Source organism: Sycon ciliatum, chromosome 6 (genome assembly GCF_964019385.1).
Source record: "Sycon ciliatum chromosome 6, ocSycCili1.1, whole genome shotgun sequence".
In the NCBI taxonomy this organism is placed as follows: domain Eukaryota; kingdom Metazoa; phylum Porifera; class Calcarea; order Leucosolenida; family Sycettidae; genus Sycon; species Sycon ciliatum.
In genome coordinates this window covers 7,898,611-7,922,595 of record NC_088648.1, presented here as the reverse complement: position 1 = coordinate 7,922,595, position 23,985 = coordinate 7,898,611, and the positions used below count along the sequence as shown (strand labels likewise).

At 47.4% G+C, this 23,985-nt stretch overlaps 1 protein-coding gene across 2 annotated transcripts in view; it reads right to left on the bottom strand.

The window, feature by feature from the left end:
* The window catches only part of LOC135819270 (NBAS subunit of NRZ tethering complex-like), an 88,820-nt gene that overhangs the window by 42,231 nt on the left and 22,604 nt on the right, over positions 1-23,985 (bottom strand). For both annotated transcript variants that reach the window (XR_010553885.1, XM_065332444.1), the window contains exons 20-41: positions 23,761-23,830; positions 23,227-23,352; positions 20,823-21,030; positions 19,567-19,681; positions 18,875-18,953; positions 18,256-18,357; positions 17,703-17,767; positions 16,887-16,958; positions 16,427-16,501; positions 14,794-14,862; positions 13,786-13,912; positions 13,009-13,062; positions 11,084-11,158; positions 9,744-9,881; positions 8,419-8,463; positions 5,286-5,356; positions 4,235-4,294; positions 3,259-3,318; positions 2,545-2,608; positions 2,060-2,118; positions 536-635; positions 4-166 (exon numbers count right to left, since the gene is read on the bottom strand). Coding sequence is in view for 1 of the 2 variants with exons in the window: in XM_065332444.1 (XP_065188516.1) it covers positions 4-166; positions 536-635; positions 2,060-2,118; positions 2,545-2,608; positions 3,259-3,318; positions 4,235-4,294; positions 5,286-5,356; positions 8,419-8,463; positions 9,744-9,881; positions 11,084-11,158; positions 13,009-13,062; positions 13,786-13,912; positions 14,794-14,862; positions 16,427-16,501; positions 16,887-16,958; positions 17,703-17,767; positions 18,256-18,357; positions 18,875-18,953; positions 19,567-19,681; positions 20,823-21,030; positions 23,227-23,352; positions 23,761-23,830 (1,997 nt within the window). In the remaining variant the exon portion in view is untranslated. The remainder of the gene's footprint in view (positions 1-3; positions 167-535; positions 636-2,059; positions 2,119-2,544; positions 2,609-3,258; positions 3,319-4,234; positions 4,295-5,285; positions 5,357-8,418; positions 8,464-9,743; positions 9,882-11,083; positions 11,159-13,008; positions 13,063-13,785; positions 13,913-14,793; positions 14,863-16,426; positions 16,502-16,886; positions 16,959-17,702; positions 17,768-18,255; positions 18,358-18,874; positions 18,954-19,566; positions 19,682-20,822; positions 21,031-23,226; positions 23,353-23,760; positions 23,831-23,985) is intronic.

Below are 23,985 nucleotides of genomic sequence, written 5' to 3'. Positions count from 1 at the left end.
TACTGAGACTCGGAGATCCGGAGGAAGGCGTGCGGCCACCGCCCACACCCGTAGCGGACGCCGGGCGAATGGTGGTCACCATCGGCTGATCACTGCCTGACAGCAGACCGTCGGCAAGAACCAGGTGAGCTTGCTTGCCAGACGCAAGCAGTGCACGCGCTACGATCTGAACAGAGGAGAAAAAGCGTGAGCACGCAGAATGAATACAATTTCCGGAAAGGGTGGGCAGGAGAAGATCGAGCATGCATGCAAGTACGCACACAAAAAAACACACACGCGCGCGCGCGCACACACACACACATACACACACAGAGGCACACACGCACGTGCACAGGCACACACACACACACACACACACACAGCCCCCCCCCCCCACACACACACACAGAGGCACACACGCACGCACACACACGCACGCACGCACACACACACACACACACACATACCCCCCCCCCCCCACACACACACACACAAATACACATACACACATACAAGGCCAGGCGCTCGCTGGACAGTGCTTCCCGGTCATTCTCACCTCGTAGCAACGGTACTCGGTCACTGCACTGAAGACACCACACTGCAGCCTGAGGATATCATCGATCAGTGCTCTATACTCAGAGTACTCCATACACGATCTGCAAGAGAAGAGTTGTCAGGATACACATAGCAAAAAAATGAAAACTGCATAAGCAATCGACGGAATGAGAGAGAGAGAGAGAGAAAGGAAGGAAGGAATGAGTGAATGAATGAATGAAGGAACGAACGAACGGAGGAAGGAATGAACGAAGGAAAGATGGATGGAAGGAAAGAAGGAAAGAAGGGGTTCGAGTCCAGGTGGTGTTAATCAATTTTTTCTTCAGACTTTACCCGTTTGCATCTTTCCCTCAAACCAATGAATATTTCTCATTTACGAATACAATTTGCTGATGATTTTTTAAAATTTCGATCTGGAGTATTTATTTACTGTAGACTGCACAATGTTTGCGACGTATTAATGTTTGCTAATTTTGAAAGAAGAGCATAACAAAGTTTTAGGAAATTAGAGGCCACATGCCACGTGCTGCTCTTTTCTCTCCGAAACTCAACACTTGCAAGCCAGTTGTGAAAGAAAGAAAAAAATCATCAGAGAGAAAAGAGCAGTATGCGGCATGTGGCCTCTAATTTCCTAAAAACTTTGAAATTCTCCGTGAAGTCCAAATTTGAAATTGCAAGAGCATAACTAAATTGTTTTAACCATCGTCAAATCAAACTTCAACAGTGGGTGTATATGTGTGTTGCCACAGTGCTCCGCGAACATTTGCCATCGTAAACTCGCTGGTTCTGAGAGATAGCGAGAATTTAGTGACGCAAACATTGGGCGGTTTACAGTATCCAACAGTGTCCGGTCCGGAGGGTGTCGGATAACTGACACGCAACTGCACTCGTAACAATGCTGCGGAGATGAAACATGCCCTGGCACTACATGGCCATACATCCCATGTACTTCTGTTTCGTCATCTCCTCTTCATTCGCTTCCCTAGTATTGGTAGTGGGCGAATCGTTTTTAGTAGTTTTATTTGTTTTACTTGGGGAGTCCCCCCCCCCCCCCCCCCAACAGGTTGCTGCCTGTTCACTGGGAACTCTAGGTGCCACAGTGGTGCCATAGTCATTAGGCCATTTGCCTGCCTGTTTTGGTTGCCAATCTAAATACATACAAAATGCAATACAAATACAATAATGGACTCGGATGGAGAGCCAAGGATAAATTGATAGAAAAGAAAAAAGACCAAGGAACTACCAGATACAGCTCGTGCTTGTCTTGGTTGCGTTCACCTTCCCCTCCTATGTTAACATAATAACTTAGAACCTTCCAAGTTGGAAGGCTGTTGGAGTGTGCATCCAAGATGTGCTGGAGCTGATAGCCAGTTAGTTGTAGAACGTCAGTACCGTCGGTCAGTGCCGTGCAATGTTATCGCATGAGCTGATTGTTTAGTAACTGGTGGTGCTAGTGGACAACATAGCGTAACTTGTAGTTTTTTGGTCTTTTTTCTTTCGCTATAAATACAATATATGTACATACCTCCTGGCAACATGCCGCGCCAGCTTCATCAACACTTTCTCCACTTCAGCGGCGTCGCTCTGGAAATAAAACATGCACGAAGGGGAGCAGCGCACATATGAGAACACCATGTACAAAAAATGATCTGTGAAACCAGAATGAGTCGGCGGCGTGATATTTTGGTGCAGTCAGCATTGCGAATAACGACCCTCGATCTGGGTGGAGAAAAGTGTTGTCATTCTAGAGTGGTCGCTATCGGCAAGGCTGAATGTACAGTAACATTTGTCCAAGAGACCGCCGGTCCCGGATATCGGTCTAAACCGCCCCACAGTTGCTTAAACTTCATACACAACATACATGTGTATAGACTGCTATATTACAGTCCTGCGCAAGCACTGGATAGCAAACATGATGACGTACTCTCGCAGCCGCTATCTGCATGCAAGCAGCACCCACACGCACTCGCATACGCACTCGCACGCACACTCGCACACTAGAGTACACACCTGAACATTGTTGATAGTGCGAATCGACACCTTGACGTCATAGCTGCAGATCACCTCAGCCGCGCTGCATAATATCACATAAGCACAAACACACAAGCACGCACGCACGCACATGCGCACACAGACAGCCCCCTCATACACACCAACAGCGAACATGACGTTTAGCCGTGCAAGGAGATTTCTGGGAGCAAGTAAAACAGCACAGGCGCTAGCAGTAGCAAATCAATCCGATACATGTTAGGAGTTAAAAATCCCTGTATGTGATGCCACTCAACACAACAGCATCTCAAATGAAGACGCAATCACACAACCTCTAAGTTCGTACTGGGCCAAGAGTCTGCCGGTTACGCTTTTGCACAGGGCAAAGAGCCTGGCGATTACGTTGTCGCAAAGGCCAAGAATAAGGGCTGTCTGAAGATCTTCTTTTTTTGCGTGAAACTCAGAGTTATAGCAAGACAACTTTATTTAGCCTTCTATGTAAGTACATGTCTTTCCCCGATTATAAGTCGCAGCCCATTCTCACGTCCAAACCAAATCGTCTCAATGCATTATTCACATAAGTAAGAAGTCACTTTCGATTGTAAGTCGCATCCCATTCTTTGCCCTTGAAGTTCAGTGTAAAAAGGCGCGACTTACAATCGGGGAAATACGGTACATGTATTGGGATTTTTCAATGTTCCTTGTTTGTGTGAAGAGAACTGGGTGTCAACTTACGCCAGATGTTCCTCAAGCTTGTCGACTTGCTGCAGAAGATCTCGGTGCTGCTTTGCAGTGCTGCAAACACATAGGAACGAGGAAACACACGACCATCAAACTACCGAAATAATGGTGCACCTTCGACGTAACATCTGATAGTGAAGGAGCGGCGTAGACTGGTGAAACTGGCAAAGAAAATTTGTATACAGTACAAGTAGAAATATTCGTCTGGAATTTAATTTCGTCTTTTTCGTCCAAGGAGGTTTTGGACTAAATTAAATGACGGATTAATGCCGACTTGTCCAGCTTTTCAATACACTCTTATGATCCATGCACGGAATTTACAACCAGACGAACTTCCTTTCTTTGGAGTTGGACGAAATTATTGACCGAGGAAATGTTCTGCCTGTACAGTTGTTGTCAAAACAGTGAGCGAAGTCCTAGATGGGAACTGCACTGGGAAGTTTGCTGCAACCGCCCACCGCCATTCTGCTGGATGCGCTGGCGTGCATGTAATAACCGCATGTCTTGTCATCGGTACGGTACGCTACATGACAGGCTCTCAAGTACAAGACATCTCACACCATAGCACAAAGACAGTACAGTAGTCCGATGGTAGTCTGTGTGCGCCCACTACTGGCTGACAGAATTCCATTATGCACCCGAACGTGATTCCATATACAGTCAACTTCGCTAATAAGTTAGTAATAACGACTGCGGATATAACAACAATTCGCGAATAACAACAGAATTTCCATGCCCAGAACAAAGTCCCATCTAACTGTAATACATATAATGAGACTTCGGGTATAAGGACACTTTTCTGATTCCCCGCCGAGTGTCGTTATACGCAAAGCTGACTGTATAATTGGCCACCGCGGTGGAGAATTTCAAAGCGACTACGTAGTGGACACACAACAAAGTGTATCCACTTTGTCACAACAGACGCCCAGCGTCACATGATCTATGGTAGTTCCACTCCTTCTCGACATACCTTGACTTGGATGACGGCAAGCAGCGTACAATAGCATCCGACAGGCTGAGCTGATCTTCACTGCAGACCACGGCACAACAGAAAACACAGGCAAACGATCAGCACGGAGAACACCTGGAGATCAATTCAAAGAAGAAGGGAAAAAATTAAAAAAACGACGGTTCACGTGAGACTCTGCTGGAGGCCGAGCTCTCCGCATACGTAGGAATGCCACCACCCTCTGTGGATCGTACATGTTATGTTACCTTTATTTTACTTCACCATAGGTACAGGCATTGCTGCCTTCTTGCTGTGGATCATAAATGATGCCACAGCTCCTAGGCTACGATGAAAAATAAAATAGTATGATAGATTAATATGATCAAATATTAACAGCATGGGAAGTAATAAGATGTCATGACTGTCAGCAGGACAATCATAAAAAATACCATGCAGCAGTGTATTTTATGTGTGTTGTGAAAAGATAGGCTCGGTGCAAATTCCGGCTTTTGCGAATAGCATTCTCATTGCCAACCTGGGAAGTTGGGTTCTTTTTTCTACACTGGTGGCAACTGAAATCCGACCGCTGGTTTTCGTGCTCGACTGCAGCGCCGTTTCTAGCGGGTCTCTATTTCGATAGTTAGCCAGCATGTGCTGCAGTTTGGCGATCATGCAAGCACACCAAGCTGGGGATGGATTTCGGCTGCTGCCACTTTAGCTACCTGCCGTATTTTGCGGAGCATAGGCCGCACTGGAGGATAAGCCGCACTGGAGGATAAGCTGCACTGGAGCATAAGCTGCAACCAGATTATTTATAACGAAATACACCTTTGCCTGATGATCGTAGTAATACGTGAAACTCAGAGCTGTGACAACGCTTCCAATCTCTCTTGTGTAACGAAATACAGACGTTTACCCTATTTTCGCATCTTTCCCGCAAACCATGAATATTCACCCTGTTCATTACAATTAATTTGACCACAGGCACAGTAGTAGAAGCCACACAGACCTTTTGGGGGTGAACTACTGGCGTTTAAAGTGCGGCTTATACTCCGGAAAACACGACACCTACCTTTCACAGGCGTAGATGCAGCTGAGTGCGATGCGCACAAGATTGGCTTTGTCGTCGATGATCGGCTTGCTCTGCAGACAAGACAGAATTCAACAACAACAGCAGCAGCGTGAACAAGCACTGGATCAGGGCATGGAGAGAACTCTGCGAGCACTACACCAACCGTATTTAGTACAGTGAAACCTGTCTAAGACAACCACTCAAGGGACCTTTAAAATGTGGTCTCTGTTACCAGGTGGTCTCTTTATCCAGGGTCATTTGACTGGAAATAGCATCCCTTGCTCCTGCATGGTTTCAGTGGTCTTCTTGGAAAGGTGGTTGCCTTATCCGAGTGGTCACCTTGACAGGTTTTCCTGTATTGATCTACAGTAAAACTTGTGACTAACGACCACCCCTTGGGGCCAGAGAACGCGGTCTTTAGTGGCAGGTGGTCCTTAGTCAGAGGTTTGCACCGCACAACCATTATATGAGTGTGAGACCATCCGTGCCTGGCGAAGTGGTCTGTAGTACCAGGCTGGTCGCTAGTCACGGTGGTCTTTAGTTACAAGTTTTACTATAGTAGCAGGCTGGTCGCTAGTCACGGTGGTCTTTAGTTACAGGTTTTACTGTAGTACCAGGCTGGTCGCTAGTCACGGTGGTCTTTAGTTACAGGTTTTACTGTAGTACCAGGCTGGTCGCTAGTCACGGTGGTCTTTAGTTACAGGTTTTACTGTAGTACCAGGCTGGTCGCTAGTCACGGTGGTCTTTAGTTACAGGTTTTACTGTAGTACCAGGCTGGTCGCTAGTCACGGTGGTCTTTAGTTACAGGTTTTACTGTAGTACCAGGCTGGTCGCTAGTCACGGTGGTCTTTAGTTACAGGTTTTACTGTAGTACCAGGCTGGTCGCTAGTCACGGTGGTCTTTAGTTACAGGTTTTACTGTAGTACCAGGCTGGTCGCTAGTCACGGTGGTCTTTAGTTACAGGTTTTACTGTAGTACCAGGCTGGTCGCTAGTCACGGTGGTCTTTAGTTACAGGTTTTACTGTAGTACCAGGCTGGTCGCTAGTCACGGTGGTCTTTAGTTACAGGTTTTACTGTAGTACCAGGCTGGTCGCTAGTCACGGTGGTCTTTAGTTACAGGTTTTACTGTAGTACCAGGCTGGTCGCTAGTCACGGTGGTCTTTAGTTACAGGTTTTACTGTAGTACCAGGCTGGTCGCTAGTCACGGTGGTCTTTAGTCACAGGTTTTACTGTAGTACCAGGCTGGTCGCTAGTCACGGTGGTCTTTAGTTACAGGTTTTACTGTAGTACCAGGCTGGTCGCTAGTCACGGTGGTCTTTAGTTACAGGTTTTACTGTAGTACCAGGCTGGTCGCTAGTCACGGTGGTCTTTAGTTACAGGTTTTACTGTAGTACCAGGCTGGTCGCTAGTCACGGTGGTCTTTAGTTACAGGTTTTACTGTAGTACCAGGCTGGTCGCTAGTCACGGTGGTCTTTACTTACAGGTTTTACTGTAGTACCAGGCTGGTCGCTAGTCACGGTGGTCTTTAGTTACAGGTTTTACTGTAGTACCAGGCTGGTCGCTAGTCACGGTGGTCTTTAGTTACAGGTTTTACTGTAGTACCAGGCTGGTCGCTAGTGACGGTGGTCTTTAGTTACAGGTTTTACTGTAGTACCAGGCTGGTCGCTAGTCACGGTGGTCTTTAGTTACAGGTTTTACTGTAGTACCAGGCTGGTCGCTAGTCACGGTGGTCTTTAGTTACAGGTTTTACTGTAGTACCAGGCTGGTCGCTAGTCACGGTGGTCTTTAGTCACAGGTTTTACTGTAGTACCAGGCTGGTCGCTAGTCACGGTGGTCTTTAGTCACAGGTTTTACTGTAGTACCAGGCTGGTCGCTAGTCACGGTGGTCTTTAGTCACAGGTTTTACTGTAGTACCAGGCTGGTCGCTAGTCACGGTGGTCTTTAGTTACAGGTTTTACTGTAGTACCAGGCTGGTCGCTAGTCACGGTGGTCTTTAGTCACAGGTTTTACTGTAGTACCAGGCTGGTCGCTAGTCACGGTGGTCTTTAGTTACAGGTTTTACTGTAGTACCAGGCTGGTCGCTAGTCACGGTGGTCTTTAGTTACGGGTTTTACTGTAGTACCAGGCTGGTCGCTAGTCACGGTGGTCTTTAGTTACAGGTTTTACTGTAGTACCAGGCTGGTCGCTAGTCACGGTGGTCTTTAGTTACAGGTTTTACTGTAGTACCAGGCTGGTCGCTAGTCACGGTGGTCTTTAGTTACAGGTTTTACTGTAGTACCAGGCTGGTCGCTAGTCACGGCGGTCTTTAGTTACAGGTTTTACTATACCAGTATCCAGTACAATGCATGTGTGATAAGATGTACTGACATGGGTAGCAGCAAAGTGTACATAGTATCTGAGATACTTCTTATAACAACAAACGTCAGTACAGTCAACTTCGCTAATAACGACTGCGCATATAACGACAATTCGCGAATAACGACAGAATTTCCATGCCCAGAGCAAAGTCCCATCCAACTGTAATACATACAATGAGACTTCGGGTATAACGACACTTTGTGAATAACGACACTTTTCTGATGCCCCGCCGATTGTCGTTATAAGCGAAGTTGACTGTATGTACGAATACACCCTGTGCTTCGGACAATGTCCGTACTAAGCAAGAGTATGCATGTCTCCAGATCTCAAGAGAGTATGTATGTACTACGTGAGTTTCACTGTGTTGCAAGTGAATGGCTAGCGGGGAAAGGGGTGAATGCCTCAGAATCAAAGTGCAACATGCAGACAGCGTGCAGCTAGGATTGGGCAACACTGGGAGAAGTTGGAGGGGAACAAGGTACATGCATCTGTGTATATTGAACTAGACTGCACCCTTTACTTCAGACAGACACATAGTTTTCTTTAGTTTTTTTAGTTTTTTAGAATGTACCATTTATTGAAACAAAGAAAAATGGTGGCACGTATGTACAGGGGATGGCCCGCGCCTGGTATAAAGTAAACGTAAAAGAGAAAAAAGTAGTACAGTGAAATGAGGCTCAAAGTCACAGACAGCACACGGGGTCGCCGTGGCAAACAAAGAGAGAGAAGAAGGGACAGATACATAGTGGGAGTTGTCGCCGACCCACACTCTTACCCCAACGGACGCCTCGAACACAGCCAGTGGCAAGCGAAGATCATCCTACAAAGCATAACAAACACGATTGGAAAGTATGGATGATCTCTCACTTGCACATAATCGTGTTCACGAAAACATAGAGAAAAACAGATCCATGTGCGTGTACACTCATGAATTTACTTGGTCCGTTTCATCGCAATTGTCGCTTATCTCCCACGCACCTTTTGACAGGTAAAACCCAGTCCGATCTCGATATCTAACTCACATTCGTTTGGGAGGTTGTGATGGCAAGATCAAAGGAGACCAGAAAGAAAAAAACCATCGCGACTAGCGCCAGTGGCATCGCGATTCATACAATTTTGATGGGAAAGTGGGAAACTTTTCGCTGCAGTGAATGCACTGCAGTGAATGAATGCACACATTCACTGCAGCGAAAAGCCAAGCGCAGCTCAAAGACCGGAACTGTAGCAGGGGAAATCGACATCCTGACGTGACCTGGAGAGCGTGACAGTCACGGCCAGGCCAGCCAGCTGAGTTGTTTGAACTGCAATGTTTGAACTGCAATGACCTGGTATTCTTTGCAAGCCTGCAAACTGATGGCGAGATCGATGGTGGCAAAGAAGACATTGTCCGACCTGGCAGCGGCAGTACAAGAGTCGTGGTCAGCGTATCCAGCAGAGCGCATGACAGCTGTCTGGTGAGGGATGTGTGTGCCTGATTCAAAAACATTGTTGAACACACAGTACTGTAGTGACAGACGGGTCACGCTGCCCACGTTCCTCCAAGTGCCAAAGTGACAGCCGCGACTGTTCCTTTCCCATCGCTGCTATACGCCAAGCGGAGAAAGAAAGAGATACGGTACTCTACGCCAGCAGCTATACACACCAGTGAATGTCAGCTCAAGTGGCATCAGCTCGAGTGATACAGAGCCAGAGTCGGATAAACTAAAGCGTGAGTGCAAGAAGGCGCTCCGTCGCTGTTTTCTTTTGTACATTTTTTGTAACCTTGCTTCCTTTCTTCGACTTGCTTCATCAGATTCCATCGCTGAATTTATTTCTTGTGGCGGACAGAAATCCTGTATCATGCTTCTTCACTATTCGTATTGGAAATTTTATAGAGCGGTAAAAAAAACTCCTGTTCTTAGTTGCGATAGATAAGCGACAATTGCGATGAAACGGACCAAGTAGAATTTTTTGAAACACACACATGCACATACACACACGCACACGCGCACACGCGCACACACACACACACACACACACACACACACACACACAGACACACAGACACACACATACATACATACATACAAGGAGAGATACTTTTTTTCCAATTCTTCTCACCTTGGCACGTTTCAGCAAGTAGTCTGCAAGCAGGTCAGCACCACTGGCTCTGCCACCACGTTTCTCAGCATTTTTTAGCAATGGCATTGCCCAGCAGCGAACATCACGTACGAACATTGCACTATCGTCGGACTGAGCCTGCACACACCATGCACACAAAGACAATACTTTGTTTAGCATTCTGAACAAGAAGACTTCACCTGAAGCAAAGCACTTCAGCGATATAAAACATCTTTAGGGGAAAGATGAAACATAACACTGATAGCCACTTGAAGTAGGGTTCTACGAGAACTATCAAGTGTTCCTAATTAACAGTAAGCAACTGTGCTGATGTATCAGTATGCGACGCACTGTCTTCATTATGTAACCTGCCTGCACTACGCCATGTACATTATTCTAATTGTGCACTCAAACATACAATCAGGGTTCTAGCCAAAGGGGGAGGGGGGGGGGAGGTTTTTTCAGTTCACACAAAGAAAATACAGCCACAAATTGACCCGTCCGGGTTCTCGCTCCGCCCGTATGTTGCATTTTGCATAACAAGGCAATAGTGGAACATGAAAAAAATTTAGCGAACTGTTTGTTTTCTCCTGATCCCTCCCCCGCCCCGACAATTTTTTCCTGCCCAGAACCCTGGTACCAGCACACCAGTTTCAGCTTGATTCATTGGATTTTCCACACAACGCAAATATACCGTAAGATCTCCATCATAAGCCCCGCGCTTATATTTTTCAACCAGTCCTGATCCTGGGCTTATATTAGAGACTGGGCTTATAATTGTTCAACCACATGGTACATGTACATTGCCTACTATTTTTCATTATATCAGTAGCACAAAGTTTCCCAGCAGGTACCGGGACTGCAGTTTTGTGCTCTCTGGTACACTGAGTCTGAACTTTAGATCTCGGGGAGCACAGACGATTACCACAGCAGTTTTGTGCTCTCTGGTACACTGAGTCTGAACTTTAGATCTCGGGGAGCACAGACGATTACCACAGCATGTGTTTATGTGATACTGTGTGACGTCAAACATGCATGGACATGATCCATACAGTTCTCCATTATAAGCCCTGCGCTTATACTGGAGACTGCGCGTGTATGTCTTGGAAGCCCTATTGGAGTGCGCTTACAATAGAGACTGGGCTTCTACAAGAGACTGCGCTTGAGATAATACGGTACCTGCATGATGTAATGGAGGCAGCACAGCACACATGCGGCCCATAAAAAAAGTGATGACTGCTGCACACTCCTGGTTATGGACTTTTGAAACTCCATAATTATAATTTATGGATAAAGTAAAAGTGTACATACATGCACCTGCACGCGTGTTTTCGTCTTACCCGCGACAGTATCAACTCCAGCTGTTCGCTCAGCGGCATGGACAGCAGGCGCTTCAAGGTCACATCATGTCCACACTACATATTGTCATTAGTAAAATACAAGATCACACAGAGCATCGCACAGAGCATCACACACGGAGCATCACACACAGAGCACACACAGAGCACACACACAACACACAGCAATAGTTAGGCTGTGCAGCTCACTGTTCAGACAATATTGTTGGCAATACTTTGATGGTACCATCTTCATTTCGTCCGTCTATTCATACTTGTACAGTAAAATCCCGCCAGAGCGCCCCGTCTCTCCCATCCGCCCCTCCCTGACTTCTTGTCAGGGAAGTGATTGATTGTATCCTCGTATGACTCCGTCACAGTCTGTGGTGTCGTACTGTACTGCAGACGCGTGCTCAACCCCGTTGGAAATGTACGCAACAGTGCCCACCCTTTTGACCAGGGATCGCACAAACCCTGAGTTTTGACGGGTCTGTACGACTCCTGGCTCTTGACCTTTGGTCGGTGTACGAGATGCACGAACAGTTTTCATAGGGTGAGTACTTGTTCATGTAGCACTGAATGCGGCAAGTAGGACTCGCCCATCCGCCCATCCCCACCTGGACCTACTCGAAGGGTGGCGGAGGTAGGGGCGCTCTGGCGGGATTTTTACGGTAGTAGGCTCTTTTTTTTCCGACCAAATAAGACCACATGACGCATCAGAGGAGAGCAGGTGTAGCATGAAAAGTTGATGAGTTCCCATTATTAGGGACCTTTCGCACCCCGCGTACGGATACGAAACGAATGCTGATTCGTCACCTGGGTTCGAGGATTCGTCAGAGTCCCTGCGGAGAACTCGTTTTCACGAATGGAAGCCTCTTCATTCGTGGCACGCTCCGAATCCGTCAGGTACACATTTATTTGGATAGGTACACATGTTTTGCAAAGTACACATTTTCCCTTGATTCCATGATCCATGCACGTGTGCGTGTAAACACCCGTACGCCAAGCTACCGGCCGCATTCGTAGTTGCCATGCACATTTGCATGACGACTTGCGAAACCTGAAATCTGTTTTCAACGAAACGATTACGAGCCGAATCAAACTTTCGTTTCGCATTCGTTTCGTAGCAAATGCGAAAGGTCCCTAATATCTTAAAAGGAACGAACAAGCTTGGCAGCTTGGAGTGTTGCTGACAAACCGTTCGTGCTGGTGTTTGCAAGCGTCGTGTGGTCTCGTCTGGTGCTTCGATGCCATCGTTACTGTATTTTAAAGTTATTTCAAACATTCGGTATGAGCGTGTGTCTGTGTAGAAACTGTTCATGGCACGTGCACAGTGCAAACAAGAGCATATGAAACCCAGAGTGGGCAGCTCTGATGGCTTGCTGTCACGGCGAAATTCCGTGATTACACCACTTTAGTGATGCAGTGCGTACACGCAGGATTCAAGCAGGTCTCTTTCTGCACAACTGCAGCTCAGTTGTACGCACTACGCAATTTCCCGCCGCATATCTGCACCAAAAATGATGCACCCAAGAATTTCGCCATGACAGACACCCATGCAGAAAATCCAGAAGTGGCACATTCTGGGCTCCATGTACCCATGGTGGAAGCAAGATGGCTGGCATCATGTCACCGATTCAGGCAGGGATTGACTAGATCGGGAGCCAGCGTAGATGATGCGTCCATCTTGTCATACGACAGGCTAGAGCGATCTTTACCTGCACCACGTGTTCATGCCTCAACATATCGTACTGTTTGCAGGGGTGTAGCCCGCATGGGGTAGGTGCACCCCCCCCCCCCCCTAAAAATTTCGACCAAGGTTCAGCATGCACATAATAACCATGAATGACATGCATCAGCCATCCTACACATATGCGGCCGGGCACCCCCTAAAAGGGCGACCAGCTACGCACCCCAGGTTTGCCTACCTCATACACCAGCGTCTCCAGCGTGAGCAAATCGGCATGCAAACCGTCCAGGCCCTGTGGACAGAGTCCAAACACACACACACACACACACACACACACACACACGCACACACACGAACGCACACACACACACACACACACATATTCGGGAATATAGTGGACTTTCGTATAAAATAAATAAAAAATAAAAAATCAGAGTGGTCCTTTGGGACAGGTCGCCTTATCAGAGTGGTCCTTTGAGACAGGTCGCCTTATCAGAGTGGTCCTTTGGGACAGGTCGCCTTATCAGAGTGGTCCTTTGGGACAGGTCGCCTTATCAGAGTGGTCCTTTGGGACAGGTCGCCTTATCAGAGTGGTCCTTTGGGACAGGTCGCCTTATCAGAGTGGTCCTTTGGGACAGGTCGCCTTATCAGAGTGGTCCTTTGGGACAGGTCGCCTTATCAGAGTGGTCCTTTGGGACAGGTCGCCTTATCAGAGTGGTCCTTTGGGACAGGTCGCCTTATCAGAGTGGTCCTTTGGGACAGGTCGCCTTATCAGAGTGGTCCTTTGGGACAGGTCGCCTTATCAGAGTGGTCCTTTGGGACAGGTCGCCTTATCAGAGTGGTCCTTTGGGACAGGTCGCCTTATCAGAGTGGTCCTTTGGGACAGGTCGCCTTATCAGGGTGGTCTCTTTGACAGGTTTTACTGCATTAGGAGAAAGACTGATACAATAGCATGCAAAGATGCTGCCAATGTGTCAAACACACAAACAAAAAAATGTCATATAAATCGACCCACCTTGACGTTGCGCTCCGTGCCCAGTGTGATCAGTTTCAAACTGTTCTCCACCAAACCAGCCAGTGACTCGATCTGAACGGCGCGCTGCTTGTACCAGTGAGTCACCACCGGGGACGTCAGCTTGCCACTGTACAGACACAGCGTTGACAAGAAACGACAAGACAACACACAGCGAGTCGATGAAGACGCTGCACGGCACACTGCAAAACTGCCGTAGTCTCCGGAGTACAGTACAGGCAGAACATTTCGTCGGTCAATAATTTCGTCCAACTCCAAAGAAAGGGAGTTCGTCCGGTTGTAAATTTCGTCCATGGATCATAAGAATTTATTGAAAAGCGGGACAAATCGATATTAGTCCGGCAAATAATTTAGTCCAAAAGTTCCTTGGACGAAAACGACGAAAGTAAATTCCAGACAAATATTTCTGCTTATACAGTATAAGCCACTGTACTCACACAGACAGAAGTGTGTTTGAAAGAAGTAACAGCGGAAGTACACTCATACCTCGTTTATCCGAGCGGTCCGGGACCGGGCACTGCCTGTAATTTTGAAATGTCCGTAACTCCGAATCACATACATTTTGATGTGGAAAGGCCATGGGTATGGCATGCGACGTCTTTATTTTCCACAAACGTGACAAAAGAGTAGTAATATTTCCACTGAATCTCGCCCAAAGGGTGCCCGGTAGGCCGAAGTGCCCGTAACGTCGGGTCTGGATAACCGAGGTACGAGTGTAGTTAAGAGCAGGCCCGCGCTTTCCCGTCCGCTCTGCAATAGTATCAAACGCGTCTGCTCTAAACTACTTCCTGCGAATGAAGCTGCAGGAAACCTCGCCACTGCTACTAAGAAGCAACAGGACAACACAATCATCGTGGTGAGATGGAGAAGCTGCACAACACACTGCAAAGAACACGTGCTTCCAACGCCACAGCTCAACACCAGGCATTACAGCTACATGCACTGATCTGCTGAAAGAAAGAAGAAAAAACCCCGAAAATGACAACTAACCGGAATGCAGCTAGTGATGGCGTGTCCGTGTAGAGGAATTCTCCGGCGTCAGTGTGAGCACCGTACGTCCTGGAAACGGGGAAACACAAATACAGTAACACTTGTGACTAATGACCACCCCTTTCCGGGGCCAGAGAAAGCGGTCTTTAGTGGCAGGTGGTCCTTAGTCAGAGGTTTGCACCGCACAACCATAATGAATGTGAGACCGACCGTGCCTGGTGAAGTGGTCTGTAGTAGCAGATTCTACTGTATTGACCTACAGTAAAACCTGTGACTAACGACCACCCCTTGGGGCCAGAGAAAGCGGTCTTTAGTGGCAGGTGGTCCTTAGTTAGAGGTTTGCACTGCACAACCATAATAATGAATGTGAGGCTGTCCGTGCCTGGCAAAGTGGTCTTTAGTACCAGGCTGGTCGCCAGTCACGGTGGCCTTTAGTTACAGGTTTCACTGTACATAATGCTCGTCAGCCCTGGTTAGGATCGCTTGCTCTACTACTCATGAACAAAACAAAAGCGAGTAGGGAGATTGAGTTTCAGAATTCATGAATCGTCAACAAAACAAAAACAAAAAAGTGAACACCCATCATTCACAACGGATGCTTGCACAGAAACACAAATACTAGACAGTTGTGAAACACAAAATTAATACTAAGTGGGGTGGGACTGGCTACTGCTTTCTATGCACTGTCGTCCTAGTTAGTGAAGTGGCAAGCCCACACAGCATGCTAACCACGCACGCATCCACAAGATTAGATACATAAGCATTAGGGCTGAAACAATTATACCGATTACTCGCATATCGATCGTTAAGAGTGTAATCGATAATCGTTAGTGTTCAAAATGAGTGCTAACGATTTTTCATGCATGCATATCAGTGATAGCATTCTAGCCCTTGTAATTCATCCGATAGTGAATACGAGTGCAATCATGTACTTTCAAGAGCAATACAATTGATGTATGGCTTTGAAAGAGATTGGAAGAGAAGACTTTGTCTTATTGGTGCATTTCCTGGAGAGGTTGGAGATAAGAGCAGTTGCCAGATGGTGATGGCAAGATTCAGATATCAACAGTGCGGTGCCACAAATTTCGAACATAGCAAAGGTATCATGGAAGTTCTTCCTAAACTGGTGTTCGAGGTACATGGGTAGAGCCAACAAGAATCGATAAAACCAATAAATCGATCGTTAATGATATTGGTTGATCGTTAGATGTTATTGAATGATCGTTTCAGCCCTAATAAGCATGCATGCACACTCATTTACGCTTACACATGCCCATCTCTGAAGCGATGATAGTGAACAGGCGATGCTAGACATAGTACTTGTGCTGGGATTACACCATTCAACAGCTTGCAAGGCTGATGAATTGACCGCCACTAATTTGAGCCTGGTCTACACCACACAGATGATTGAAGTGGCTTTTTTCTGGCCAGTGAATCCCTATTTTTCATTTTCCATTTTTTCCATTTTTCCATTTTTTCTCTTTTTGAGACACGCACACACCACACCACATACTCCGGCATGCACAGGCTGCAAACACACAGATACACAATCACATCCACAAGATCAGACACATATGCGTGCATGCACGCACGCACGCACGAACACACACACACACACACACACGTCACTTACCGCTCAAGCAACTCTTCAGCCCAGTCCCGCGGTCGCTGATCCTCGCCGATAAACTCCACCACATCACCGCGCTCACTGTCACAAGAGGAAGAAGAGCAACAGCCAAAGCAACAGTAGCAATGACGTGCCATGTGAAGAAAAACCGGCCACATAATTGCAGTCCTAATTGATCTACCCAGAGTGTCTTTTAGACAATGCACATTCTTGATTTCCGTCAGCTGTAATCCGCTTTTAGCTCTCCAAACGGCATGCAGTGATTTCCATATGCATAGGACCTCTGACCTTCCCACATACATGTCAATGCATACTGACAGGTACCCCCCCCCCCCCACACACACACACACACACACATACTCACACACATGATCGTGTAGCACACGTGGTTTCTTTCTGTTCTAGTGGCACCGTATCGGTGGCATGCCTCCCTGATCTGCACTGCACTGCACTCGGCTAGCATTACCTGAGCTCCGGCAGCAAGTACTTGTACTCCTTAGGATCCATAGTCTCCGGGAAATGGGACAGGATGGCCAATCTGCTCAGTGGTAGAAACAGACATGGAAACAGCAGCAGTAGCAGCAGCAACAGCAGAAGCACCAGCATCACCACCAGTAGCAAAAGCAGCAGCAGCAGCAAGAGACATACCATTTCGCCTCCAAATACGCATCTAACCACACAGGCGCGCATAAATAAAAATACACCTGCACACAGACCGTATTTTGTCGGAGTGTAAGTTGCAATGCAGGATATACTCCGCACCCAGATTTTTTGTCACGATATGCGGGACATCTACTCTGCTAATCACCGTCTTTTCAGGGGGTGGATAACTGGCTTTTAGAAAGTGCGGCTGATACTCGGGAAAATACCGTACTTGTCCTATCCGGCAAAAGTAGCACACATCTCAATTATGAATTCAATTCTACTTTATAGTAAAGAAAAGGACCAAGGAACTACAAATTATGGTATAATGTCCACTAACACCACCAGTTACTAAACAATCAGCTCATGCGATAATATTGCACAAAACTGACCGACAGTACTGACATTTTACAACAAACTGGCTATCAGCTCCAGCACCATTCTACTTCTATTGCTCAATATTTCCAAAGACATAACGACACTTTCCAAAGACACAAGCATTGGCAATGCCGACCAGTGCAGGAGAGAAATTGAACCGGTTCACACCACAGCCAGATGGCATCAGGATAAACGCCACCAGACTCCTCAGACCCCAATGATGTGGGCAGCAGGAGTTATTTCAGTCAATGACACTGCTTACCTATGCGGCAGGGTCTCATCTCCATGGAGACAGAACAATGCATCAACGGACTTCCACTCGGCAGCCTGCAGGGGACAAGAAATACAAAAAATACAGAACACACGTTTTTCTTCTCTCTCTTTTTTTGCTGAGACAAGAATCATACACCAGGGGCGTCGGAAGGTATTTTAGTGTGGTGCGGTCAGCCATCTGAAGAACAATTTACTCATGGGGGGAGGGGTGGCTGAGCGGAAACGTATGGAAATTCAGAGCCCAGATCAGCGTATGTCATTGATTCATGGAGTACCTGGGGCAAAGAGTGGTACGGTCAATACCGTAGAGACCGTACCGTGTCCGAAATACGATGGCAGCTTCATATTGCAGGCAGGGGGGGGGGGGGGGCAGTAAAAAATAGTAGACACCAATACCGTCAGACCTCGCTTTTAACCGCACACATTCATTTTCCACAAAAATACCCGGATAGACGAGGGAACCAGATAATAGAACACACATACTGCATGTATGCCTTACATATGCTGTAAATTGGTAACCAACGACCCATGCACTGACATACCTGTGCAAACTGCAGTGCAGACTGGACGAGATTGGCATCACGGAACTTGCGGAAGAACTCCACGCTGTAGTCCTCGTCGACCCTGTCCCTTCCAAGAACAGACTGGTTGAGCACGACGGAGAAGAACAGGCAAGAACAGATAAGAACAGCAAAATAATAGATTTGCGCTGGCTGACGAAACTGAGAATCAGAGCAACAGAATTTGCATTTGAATTTGTACTTATGGGTTCTCCGCAGGCCTTAGCCTAAATCGAGTAAGTCGCCGCTCTATGTACCCCTGTGTCTATGTGTGCGAGGCTCTACAGTCCACACCCAGGAGTACTGAACACCCTCTAGAGTTACCACAACTCACTCCGAGTGCACAGGAATAAATAATTTATGCCAAACGCGAGTCAGTCAGACTGGCCTTTCTGCATCTCCGAGAATGCCACCACTCTCAACATGCGAATGCAGCTTAAAGATCTTTGGATAGAGGTAGGTGGGCAAGTAGGCAGACAGGCAGGCAGGCAAGCAGGCAGGCAGGCAGGCAGGCAGACAGACAGACAGACAGACAGACAGATACCTGCAAACACACACAAGGCGCTAATTTTCAAAGCTTAGCCGTCATCAACTTCCATACCTCGTAGGTGACAAGCCTATCTTTATACTGCAGAAGCTGCACACGACTCTTCACCATCATCTGCTGCTCTTCACTCAACCTACGAACACACACACACACACACACACACACACGCACACGCACACACGCACACGCACAGGTGCGCAGCCACACATGTACACACACACACACACACACACACACACACACACACACACACACACACACACACACACACACTGTTGTGACGCAGTATTGAAGAAGCTAGCTGGCCGTCACTTCAAGGCGATTTTCATCCCCCGCTGGCCGCACTGGATTGCCCCAGCCATTTGACCTGACAGTGAATGAGCTGTTCGAGCATCACCTGAAAAACCAGTTTGGTGACCGGTATCGGGCTCGTGTGAGACCCAGTCAATCTGAGTTTATTCTGCATCCATACGAACACCACCGCAATCTCATCTAAACAACCAGACAAATCAAACCTATGCAACAAGAGAATCCCTGGCAATAAGCGAGGGTCTCTGATTCGAGTCCTGGCGGGGACAGTCAATTTTTTCTTCAGAATCTTCCATGTTCAACTCCCTCAACCTTATGAATAGAACTGCAACAACAAATTGTTTTAAAATCCCAAGGATTCCATATCTGGAAACGGTCTTCCTACATGGAAGCACAGAAAGAAGCAATATTCAGACAACGAAGGTGGAAAAGCTTACGCAGCAAACCGAAGTTTCTTCGCCCGCTCGTCCCAGATCTTCTCCTCCCGCAGCTGTCGCTCGACTGGCGTTTCGAAAACGGGATTGCCAAACTGATCCACCTCAGCACCACCACCTGAACAGGGACAGGAAGAATACAGGATACTCTAATTTCAGAAATTTGAAGTGCTCAATATTTTCGGTATGAGGGTAAAAGGCCAGGTTAGGTGAACAGAAATTTTAGATACAGAGAAACAGTTCACAATTGGATTATGTGTGTTCGTGTTTGTTCGGTGTGTTGGAATTTTAGGCGTGACACAGACGCACCGAAAGTACCGAAAATAAAAGCACACCGAAATTTCTGAAATTACAGTACCGGTAAGTGGTGAGGAATGTGGCAAGTTACACAGGTTAGTAGTCAATCACAGCACGTGACAATACGTCACAAGACAATACGTCGCACGACAATACGTCGCAAGACAATAGGTCTCAAGACGATACGTCACAAGACAATAGGTCGCAAGACAATACGTCACAAGACAACACGGCACGTGACAATAGGTCTCAAGACAATACGTCACGTGACAATACGTCGCAAGACAATACGTAGCACGACAATACATCTCAAGACAATACGTTGCACGACAATACGTCACACGACAATATGCCGCCAATACGTCACAAGACAGCCTCACATAATTGATTTATGAGAGGAGTCTGCTACAGGAGGGATAAAATCAATGGAGTGCAATTGGGTGAACAAGACGATGGCAGGAGTTCTTCACAGGAAAGAAGAGAGAAAGAGAAGAAAAAAGAAAAGAGAGAGAGAGAGAGAGAGAGAGAGAGAGAGAGAGAGTGAGAGAGAGAGAGAGAGAGAGAGAGAGAGAGAGAGAGAGAGAGAGTGAGAGAGAGAGCGAGAGAGCGAGAGAGCGAGAGAGCGAGAGAGCGAGAGAGCGAGAGAGCGAGAGAGCGAGAGAGCGAGAGAGCGAGAGAGCGAGAGAGCGAGAGAGCGAGAGAGAGAGAGAGAGAGAGAGAGAGAGAGAGAGAGAGAGAGAGAGAGAGAGAGAGAGAGAGAGAGAGAGAGAGAGAGAGAGAGAGAGAGAGAGAGAGAGAGAGAGAGAGAGAGAGAGAGAGAGAGAGAGAGAGAGAGAGAGAGAGAGAGAGAGAGAGAGAGAGAGAGAGAGAGAGAGAGAGAGAGAGGAGAGGAGAGGGAGAGCTTGTGTGGGCGCCTAGCTTGCTTCTACAGATGCACCCACTGGCCAACAGTCGCAACTCACCGATACTCCCAGCCCAGTCAGCAGCATCTGCACCACTAGCAGCATGGGAAGTGCCTTGCTCAATACCAGGGATAGCAGACAGCTGCAGAACAGCACTGGACTGGGTGCGCAGCAGACCGTAGTTCAGTAGGTCCATCAGAGTGTCGTAGCGATCAGGAATACGCTGAAGACATTCACTCAACACCCACGAGTGTTTGCTGATCTTGGCCTGAAAGGGGTACACAGCGGACGGGACGGACACACAGATGGACAGAACACGGGAAAGTCAGAATGTATGTATGCATGTATGAATGGATATAATTATAGGTATGTATACCCCATATAACCATTCTGTCCGTAGGGGCGCCAATTGTGACAAAAGGCAGCAGCAACTAAAGAAAAAGAGAGAGAAAACTAACCGCATGGATCAACAAGCTGCCTAACGTCAGAATAGACTGCCAAAATATCAATCCAATGAGCCACCTGGAGCTCTTTGGCGGTACTGCCGGTAGTATTAGTAGGTTTCAGACCAGCTTTTCTATGCATTTTGCCATGGCATACCTGTCCTCATGCTGCAAAACCTGGCCGAATTTCAAACCCTATCCTTGGGCTTTTCTGGTCTCAAGTGGGGCAAGGAATAATCGCACAGGTCACACAATGCAGGATGTCCTGTTGTTTTCACTACATACGTACCACAACCACATGTGTGCATGTGAGGCACCAAAAAAGTTAAAGGGGAAGTTAAGGCAAAAATTAAAATTTCACCAGTTGTAGTCTTCGGGGTGCTGAGTCGAATGGTCGTGGTCCGAGGAAGCTGAGACGCTCCCTTCCTACCCTACTTGAATCCCAATCGAACTCGCGCACTTCCACCGAAACTGGGTGACTGCGCCCTACTAGATGGGGATTTGTATGCAAAATGTCACTAAAAGCGCCATTTCGTTCGTATAAAAGCACGGATGACCGCGATTGGCCCATATATTGTAGTCTTTTGGACGCTGAGTCGACTGGTTTTGGTCCGAAAAGGCTGCGATGCAGCGTTCCTCCTTTATTCCCAATCGAACATGGTTGAACAAGCGGTCACGTCCTCCTGCGTACGCCAGTTACCTGGTCACCGTGCCTGCAGGGTACAACTTACTAGCCTGTTTGACCTTTTTTGGGTGCAGTCCTGTCACTCGAGTTGAACCTTGGTGTGAAAGTTGTCGCCTGCTGGCGTGGTGACCAGGTGATTTGGGCTCCCAGGACCACGTGACCGCTTCTTCAACCATGTTCGATTGGGAATAAAGGAGGAACGCTGCATCGCAGCCTTTTCGGACCAAAACCAGTCGACTCAGCGTCCAAAAGAGTACAACATATGGGCCAATCACGGTCATCCGTGCTTTTATAAGAAGGAAATGGCGCTTTTAGTGACATTTTGCATACAAATCCCCATCTACAGGTCTGCTCTCGATATAACAACTCTCACTTGTACATAAACCTCGTTAGTACATAAAAAAGCCAAATCCCGCGCCGAAACAGCATCACTCCCATACAAATTTTGTTCTACACAACATAATCCTACATAACATAAACCTCGACATAACACACGCTACGGCGGTCCCCGACGTGCGCACTCTCGATACAACATAAATTCACGTGCACGGTATGATCAAGCGGTAGCTGTAGCTAGGCAGTTTAGGCCAGTTTAGTCCTACATAACGTAAACCTCGGCATAACGCACCCTACGGCGCAGTCCCCGACGTGTACACTCTCGATACAACGTAGATTCACGTGCGCGGCACAATCAAGCTGTAGCCGTAGCTAGCCAGTTTAGTCCTATGTGCATTATATTCTGCGGCATTGATGGTATCTGATGTCGATGGTGGTACAGTGTGTATATGTTTGCACGGTTGAACCCGCCTTGTAATACCCTTCATTTTGAGGTGCATCTTGTATTTTACACACGGTTTTCTACATAACATAACTCTCGATATAACATAATTTTTGCGTGGTCCCAGAGATTACGTTATATGGAGAGTAGACCTGTAGTAGGGCGCAGTCACCCAGTTTCGGTGGAAGTGCGCGAGTTCGATTGGGATTCAAGTAGGAAGGGAGCGTCTCAGCTTTCTCGGACCAAGACCATTCGACTCAGCACCCAGAAGACTACAACTGGTGAAATTTTAATTTTTGCCTTAACTTCCCCTTTAACCTCTGCACTCAGAGTGACAGCGACACATGAATGCAAGAAAGGGCGCCCCATCACCACCACTACCACCACCATCACCACCACCTACACACACACACGCACGCACACACATACACACACACACACACACACACACACACACGCACGCACACACACACACACACACACACACACACACACACACGCACGCACACAGGCACAAACGACCCCCCCCCCCCCCCCCCCCACACACACACAACCTACCAGATAATCCTGGATAGTGTGAGGTGATGCAGAACTGGCGTTCCACTGGCTCTGGTAGACCAGATCCTTGTCTAGGCCGTAACACTGTGCCAAGCGCAGTGCCTCGCCGTATTCTTCAGCAGTGATCTGCAACAACAGTCGGCAAAGGAAAAAAGGCAGCTCCTCAAACATCTAAAGACAGGCACCTCAATACTTGTATTCAATGTATTCGATCCTGTCATATCCTGCACTGAATAGAGCAGTTGTCCATTGACAATTATGGCTCGAACCTGAAAATGGGGATGCGACCCATAAAGTTTTTTTTTATGAAAGTGCACATGCCTACATAGCATGGAAGAGAACAACAACAACAACAACAGCAGGCGAACATAGGGGATTACAAAGGTCGTGTAGGTGCTATAAAGCTGTGCCGGTGAGGTGAAGTGCGCTCCCCCCCCCAGCCAACCAAGTGTGACTTATAATCGGGGAAAATACGGTACATGTCATCAAAAGCAATTCGCACACAAATTCCCCGCGACACCGGACTCTCCTTACCCGTCGATAGAAGAGCTCCTCGGGAGTGCGCGACTGCAGGCTGAACAGACGGTAGGTGAACTGCGGCACCCTGGGCAATACGGCAACAGATCACAAGTATGCACAAGATACAGCGCATCAGTGTCCAAGATTTACATTTTACAGAAATTCTATAATGCATGTTGGACTCAACATATTTTTTTAAATAATACTCGTACACAATTCATCAGTTTAAGGGGCCGAAAA